Source organism: Xenopus laevis, chromosome 1L (genome assembly GCF_017654675.1).
Source record: "Xenopus laevis strain J_2021 chromosome 1L, Xenopus_laevis_v10.1, whole genome shotgun sequence".
Classification (NCBI taxonomy): domain Eukaryota; kingdom Metazoa; phylum Chordata; class Amphibia; order Anura; family Pipidae; genus Xenopus; species Xenopus laevis.
In genome coordinates this window covers 123,285,915-123,294,172 of record NC_054371.1, presented here as the reverse complement: position 1 = coordinate 123,294,172, position 8,258 = coordinate 123,285,915, and the positions used below count along the sequence as shown (strand labels likewise).

Below are 8,258 nucleotides of genomic sequence, written 5' to 3'. Positions count from 1 at the left end.
ACCCGGCCGGTATTTTACCGGCCTAGCCGGTAAAATACCTGCCAGGGCCGGGGCTGGTATTACAAATTTACCGGCAATGTAGCTGCCGGTAATTTGTAATACCTATAACAAAAGCCCTTGGCCCTCCGGCTGAAACTTACCCCTTCTTCGTCTTCTGCCCCTCTTGCTATGGGGCCCAGCCCCCTTTCGCATCACGCTGCCTGTGGCTCCGCCCCTTTTTACGTCACCACCCGCCCATTTACCAGTGGCCCGCCCCGTTTTACGTCATATCGTTAACGCCCCCCATCACTGGCCGGTAAATTATTTTAAAAAAATTGGCAACCCTAGCAGGAAGTGATGTCACACCAAGGTAATACTGCTTCCGGTTTCTGGCACTGGCCACTACTACTACACCGGGTGCCCGGGGGGGTGTGTTGCAAGTGCAGGGGGTTGTGTTGAGCAGATGGGGGGAGGTACCATTTTATCAGCTATTTTTTGAAAAAATAAGAAACATTGCACGTCAGTGGGCCCCCAAAATAAGTGGGCCCTGGGCAGATGCCTCTTTTGCCCATTTATTAAAGCAGCCCTGGGTACTTCGTACAAATTCATCAGTTTAATTGCTCTGTCAGACTCAGACTTCATATTTCATATAAATAACAGAGCTCCTAATACTGTAATTTCAATTCTCTTTATGTATGGTAAAAAAAAAATGTAAACTTTTTAAATGGACACTCATTCCCTTTTGAACCTTCCAGGGAAGGTACCATTATATACACACTATGAAACACCGTCACCATTTATTTAGCTAATGAGGGTCGTCATGAAGTGTAATAGTCATATCCTACTCTCAAGCCAGCATTTAGAAACCCCTTAAAATTATCTATTATATCGCATATGCACTACAATTACCAAGATGCATTGCGAACTGTCCTTCTCATGTGACCGGAAGTCGAGAAGCTGAACGAGAAGTGTGTCCTTGGAGCGGAGAAAATGGCATCCGCAGCATTGAGGATTCTTAAGTGAGTTTGTGAAAGCGTCGTGTTTTGCTGTTTGTCGTTTATACAATGTAAGAAACGTGGTTTTTATAGCTTTTTCCTGCTCATTTTAGGGTTGCCACCAAAGCCGGCCTGGCTGGGGGAGCCGTGTATGTGGCGTATGACCAGGGGCTGCTGGGAAGTGGCACACAAGGAGAGGAGGTGCTGAAGAAGACCACAGCTGCCATACCGCCTGCCGTTCAGGAATGGGCTAATTACTTCGGCTGGCAGGTACACACATTAAAGGAGTGTATATATTCACACACACGCCCCCTATGTAAACACTTAAAAAAACAACTAAAAACTCACTAAATCCTTCTAACAAAGATTCTGATGCCCCCATTTATAAAATAATACTAATTATGCCTTGTCTTAGGCTACACTTTTGGCAGCTGCTGCTGTGTAACTTTGAGGCAGTTTTCTCTCTACAACAGCAGCCCTGTCAGCTTTAGGGGCAGCATATCCAGGATGCCATGGGTTTGTGAACCCCTGGGAATACAGATGACGTTTGGAATGAACCCCATATGTTCTCCCTAAAGCCTAGTAAATAATATAGCAAGAAATGCTGGCATTTATATACTAAACTTACCGCAGCAGCCCTAAAACTGTAATAATATCTGTCTTTAGAGTTGTGTACAGCAGCTCACCAGCTTCTGATCATGTTCGGTATTTTGGAAGCAACATTAAATTTAAAAGTAACTTAAAGGAGAAGTAAAGCTACCGAGGCAGTTTACTGCCAATAGATTAGCCAGAAATGTGAAGCAATAACACTATTTATTTTGCAGAATGCTTTTCCATACCTGAGTAAACAACTCTAGAAGCTCTCTGTTTGTTTAGAATAGCAGCTGCCATATTAGCTTGGTGTGACCATTTCCTGCCTGAGTCTCTCCCTGCTCACTCATAGCTCTGGGCTCAGATTACAGCAGGGAGGGTAGAAGGGAGAGGAGAAAACTTGAGCATGCTCAAGCCCTAGCCCTGGAGGTTAAAGCTGAAAGAAGTAAGTCTGATACAGAAGCCCATGAGTACACAATAGAAGGAAAGAAATGCAGTGTTTCTTTTGACAGAGGACTCATAGCAGCATTACTTTGAGGGTTTACTGGTGTATTTATATATTTTTATATATATATATATATATATATATATATATATATATATATATATATATATATATATATATATATACCTTTCTGATAAAGCTTACTTAATTTTAGCCTTTCCTTCTCCTTTAATGCTAAAAATTAATAAACTAAACCCCAAAATAAAACATGTTAAATATATAATACGCCCAACATGAGCAGTGCTAACCCTCTTTTGTCCCAAACCCTCCTGTACAGGTCAGAGCCAGCCTCTGAGGTGTCTCTGAACTCCAAGTTCCATTAGTAGCCAGTACATAATGGGAGTTTTTATTAGACTGAACAGAACCTATATAAATCTACCTTCCTTGCTATCTGAAACTTTAAAGGAGATGTTCAACTTCCAAACACTTTGTTCAGTTGTTTTCAGAGTGTTCCCAAATTAATATGAGTTTTATTTTTTTACCATTATACCAAAATTGAAGTTAAAAGGAGACCTATAGGATAAAAAGGAGGCATGTAGGATAAACAAAACTGTCAATTACTGTAAGCAATAGTTTATACTATATGGTGCTGGTTTTACTTTTGGCTGTGAATTAATATTTTCTTCAAAATCTGAGATCCTCATAGATGTTCTCTGATCCTGTTTCAAACGAAGGGTGGGCGTGTCTTAACGGTCCCAGCCAGAAGCACAGTATTGCACACAAGCAATGACAGGCTTCAGCTCCCTATCAGGTCAGTCGAGCTGCTGATTGGTTCCTATCCTACAGCGCAGTGTGCCGCTGGCTCCTCTGCACAGCATGGGAAAGGAGGCAGCAGGAAATGGAACAGATGGGCGGGATTTTTAATAAAGTAACCAGAAACACAACTTTTTAAAGCACATTCTTCTTCTATATCTAAAAGAGTTTGATGCAGTGGTACATTCTTGTATTTTACATAATTTGTCTCCTTTAATGTTGAATGTTTGTGTCTCTGGTGTTTGGTAGTTTAGTAATCCAGCAGGCAATTCTGAACTGTTACAGTTCATTACTAAGGTTATGCGAATTTGACCCGTTCCGCCAAAAATTTGCGCCGGCGAAATGACGCCGACGCCCATTAAAGTCTTTGGGTGGCAAACAATGTTTTGACTTTCTTGATGTGCGAAGCCATTTAAGTCTATGGGCGTCATTTCTAAGTCGAAACAATCCGCCCGTCCCTATTCACTACATTAGTTGTTTTTCTGCAGCATCTGTGGAGTATTAGTAACTATTGTATCAATTCTAACAGCTGCCTTTAATGAAACTCGGGGATTCTGCTCAGCAGGGAAAAAGATAAGAAATAGATCAACTAATGTTTCAGTTTAGAACAGTTTACAGAGCTGCCTTTGAAAAATTAAGAGAGGAGGTAAATCAAAAGTTTTTGTTGCTGGTGAATTATCTGAAAACAAACGAAGTGAAAAAAGTGTTTGAAGGTGAACAACCCCTTTAAGCAATGTACATTCTGCATTGCTGGCATTTAATGGGTTAAACATTCCTACTTTTTTTTTTGCTCATAAAAAATTATCTTTAACGTCAGACAGAAGAAGCTGCTGTACACAATACAATCATGTAAAGTCTAATTAGGTGAACATCGCTCCATTCAGTCTGTGAGAACTGCATGTATCTGTCTATGCTATGCAAGCCACTCAGATCCAAAGGGCCAGAAGTAGCTGTAACATACTGTGATCTTTGGTCCAAAAATCAAATGTATCCGCAAGTCATATGGATGAAATATTTCCGTTGTTCAGTTTAAATCTATGTTCTGACTGTATTTTAATTATATATTTTTCTCAAATCGGATTAGACTGTCTTGTTTCAAAATGCATTTACACAGCATACTTTTCAGATTCCATTTTGAATTTAAAGGAGCAGTATACACGTAAACCTATGTTTAACATGAACACAATAAAAAAAAAAATATGCTGATGTAAATTAATTTCCTATTTTTTTTTTTATTTGAAAACATCCATATTTTATTCAATTTATTGAAAAAAATGTATTCCATTTAATTTTTACTACTTCCCCCTATAAATAAGGAAGTTTCTTTAAAAAGTTATAAACAAACTTGTTGCCTTCCCCATCTGCTGCCTGTGTCTCCGCCCTACACATAAGGAGGAGTTCATTAAACCAGGCTGATCATTTTGGATCTATATTCCCTCTATTTGCAATACTGTTTGTCCTGTTTACAGAAAGAAAGAAATAAGAAAGCCATAGGTATTTCTTAAATGCAACAATATGCAAAAAGTATATAAGTACAAACCCTTTTAGTTGTTTAAAACATGGAGATGTGCTGCCACTTTAAGCAACAATAAAGACGCAGTTATGTTAAAGCTAGTTCAATGTTTTACACTTTTTAGTGCTAACATATTCTTAAACTCTTTACTGCAAATGAATTATATATAAAGTGATACCAATAAAAAGAAACCATGAAGAAGGCCCTATTCACTAGGGATTACAATAAGGAGATGCATTGACTAAGTCAAAGTGCTTGCTTGTGCACTTTGGGCCAAGGACAGTAATGATACATGAAATGCATCTCAATATAAATACGCTTTATTCTGAGTTTTAGTAAGGCAGATGGTGTAGGTGTGCACCCTGATGCCTCGTACAATGCTATTTAAGTATTTGTACCTATGTTCTGCCTTTGACCCATTTTTCATTAGAATCACATCTGATTCCTTGTGCAAGTGGATGACTCCGAGACTGATAGAACACAAAAGAATGTCAAGACGAAGGAGAAACGGTTTATTCATTGTTACTCATAATGTATGTGTGTATTACCCAGGGGCAAAGGCTTAAATAGTGCTTGTATTATGTCCCAAGTATAGTTGCAGCATAGTAGAGGTCTTGGAGGAAGGCGAAAAATTTGAGGTTGTTAGAAGTGAGTCAGTGGCAAACAGACATGTATTATTGGGCAGATGGAGGCTAGAGAAGAGACAGTGAAAAGAGCCTTAGGAGGACTAAAATGTTATATTGTATCCTAGTAAAAAATAGGCCATTGCAGAGACAGTGGGGCTCATTTATCAACACTGGACAAATTTACCAATGGGCAGTTACCCATAGCAACCAATCAGTGATTAGCTATTTAAAGCCAGCTGCAAGTAGAACAATGAATGCAACAATCTGATTGGTTGCCATGGGTTCTTGCCCATGGGCAAATTTGCCCAGTGTTGATATTTTTATGATAAGGCCAGACAGTTTTAGGGTCTACTTTAAACTTAAGATCATTTTTTTTTCAGATCCCGTCTGCACCAAAATTAGACTTCTCCATCTGTGAGTCCTGGAATTGGGGTAAGGATTGCATACATTGCTTGCAAAATCAATAGCGTGTGAATTAGGATGGGCATAATCCACATACATTTTGTAAGGATTATGTTACAAAATCTCATCTAGATTTAATAATTCCAAAATGCTGGGTCTGAAACAGTCAACAATGTTTGCCAAATCACTGCAGTTGTATTGTACAAAAATGTATTCGAATAGAAATTAATTCTCAGCCCAGCATTTGTGTGTATTTATTTTATGCATATTTATGACATATGGAAGTAATCTGTTTTTCTGCTAAAACCAAGCTGTGTGAGTCAGTGCTGACTGCAACATCCTCCTGAAACTGTTCAAGTACATCCAGGTACTTATGTTAAGCAGGAAACACGGCTATATTGAAAGACAGTTATCAGTGAGGTACCCATATGTATAAATATTTATAAAGTAAACTCATACAGACAGACTGAAAATGTATTTTATTAAAGCATATTAATTAGCTATAAACTCTGCTATTTTAATCCAGAGACTGTTCTGTAGGCAGGTAGGAATTTTATTTATTTTTCTCTTTAATGCAATATGTATCCTGTTCATAATTTAATTCTGAAAATCAAAATCCATGTCTCTTTTCAGCAACAATATATTATCAGATTTTATTATACAAGCTTTAGCACTCAAGGCATCAGTAATACTAATGGGAATGTACTATGGTTGACTCATCTACTACAAATATGTTTGCGGTCAACTGTTGGGGAACAGTTTACTTCATTGGAAGGCCAATTCTTTAGGTCTAGGACTCGTTAACACTGTCCCAGTAAAAGCTGAAAGGCATAGTCCTTTTATTGTCAAATAGTTTAGTGCCTTTGCAGACTGACTACAAGTTATTTTGAATTGTGGGAGGAACCTGTGTACCCAGAAGAAACGTGCCCAGGTATGGGGGGGACATATAAACTCCATGCAGATATTGCTGCTCCAACCCCCAGAGCTGCACTGCAGAAATGCTAAGCAATGTACCACCGTACTATGGAAACTTTTAAATGTGCAAAGTGCCCTTTGGTACCAGGGCAACCTATTTGTAAGCTTTTCTACTCCTTGAATTACATGCTTACTAGCCTGTGTTTTATGTAGGTGTACATGTCTGTAACTTTAAATCCAAAGCATTTATTGATTAGCTAACTGTGGAGCTGTCACGTTGCAGGGATTGCACATCTGAAGAAATCAAGTTTGTCACATGGTTCTGACACATTGCTAGAAAAGTAAAACAGGTATCTGCTAAAACTTAGATTTAAAGACGGAAAGTCTATCAAATATAACATTTGACACTCACAGTGATTGTAATTGCAGGAAACTGCACTGGCCCAGGGTTGTTCTCAGCAAGCACCATGGAGTGATCCTTTATCTCCCAGTGAAAAAGCTTGCTTTTTTTTTGCTTAAAGTTTGGCTTCTTACTCTACTCTAGGGAGAGGATTGCTCCATGGTGTTTGCCAAATAAAATGACAGTAGGGAGCCCATTTACTAAGCTCGAGTGAAGGATTCGAATGAAAAAAAACTTTGAATTTCAAAGTATTTTTTGGGTACTACGACCTTCGATTCCACGATTTGAACTAAAATTCGCTCGACTATTCGATAGTTGAAGTACTGTCTCTTTAAAAATACTTAGACTACATACTTCGGAAGTTTAAACCTGCCGAGGTTCAATGTTAGCCTATGGGGACCTTCCCCAGGACTTTTCTAAGTTTTTTATCATCGAATAAAAATCCTTCGATCGATCAAAATCCTTAGATTCAAATGATTTTTGTTCGATCGAAGTATTTGCGCTAAAATCCTTCGAATTCGATATTCGAAGGATTTTACTTTGAGAGTCGAATTCGAGGGTTTATTAACCCTCGAAATTCGACCCTTGATAAATGTGCCTCTAGGTGTATTACTTGTGTGTATTGAGAAATATTACATTTCTTTTTAGTTTACACTTGACATTAACATTCATAAATTGCAGCTTTACTTTAGAATCTTCATTTCTACTCCCTGAAATATACATTGGCAGGGGCTGGAGTAATACATATATTACAGGTGACAAGCCCTTTTCCTTATTTCATATTGGAGAGTATAGGCATAAATAATAAAGGTCCATAAAATACTCATTCTTAACCAGAACTTTGCAGAATGTTAGTTGTCAACCTTCAGCTTGTCTTTTACTTTATCCCACTGCATAAGGCCAAGAAGTGCTGCTGTACTCTTCCACCCACTGATTCTCTTTTTTTTACCCCTTACATCATACATTTTAAAATGGCACTGGTCGTATATATTTGGATATCAGTCATTTCTCCCCCTGTAACATAGTCTGTCCTACTCTCTTTCAGGTGTTCAAAAGTCTGTGTCTGCGCTCTCATCTGCCCCAAGCAAGACTTGTGAATATACAGCAGAAGGATGGAAATATATAAAAGAGCTAGTGAAGTGACTTGTATAAATGTAATTAAAAAAATAAATAAAACCCTATTTATATACCATTAGCCCCCTGTAACATTTTTAAAGTGGAACTGGGAAATTTCAGCTTTACTGCATTTGCGTTTAAATCCATACAAAATATGCATTTTCTAGAAACAGTTGCTTGAAAAAGAAAACACACTTGGTGCTTAAGATTTAACCTAGAAACATTATGGAATAAGTACAATAATTCTGCTTAATGTGTTATCATTTTTCTATTTTTTTTTCTTCAACTAAATACTGCACCTTGATGGTAATTACAGTGGAACCCTGCTTTTACAGTTTCCCAGGGACTGCAAAGAATCATCTAGGAAGGAAAGAACATCACTTACCTGCACCAGACCATGAAGAAACTATGGCATATGTCGGAAGCCATCACTTCTGAGAATGTAAAACCAGGGTTCCACTGT

The 8,258-nt window shown here is 38.2% G+C and overlaps 1 protein-coding gene across 1 annotated transcript; it reads left to right on the top strand.

Moving 5' to 3' along the window:
* Positions 1–869: 869 nt before the first annotated feature.
* LOC108713429 (MICOS complex subunit MIC13) lies at positions 870–7,869 on the top strand. The gene is made up of 4 exons (XM_018256952.2): positions 870–998; positions 1,088–1,244; positions 5,343–5,394; positions 7,725–7,869. Exons 1-4 carry the CDS (start codon positions 970–972, stop codon positions 7,820–7,822), a joined length of 336 nt encoding a protein of 111 aa, XP_018112441.1. The 5' UTR covers positions 870–969; the 3' UTR covers positions 7,823–7,869.
* Positions 7,870–8,258: the final 389 nt, after the last annotated feature.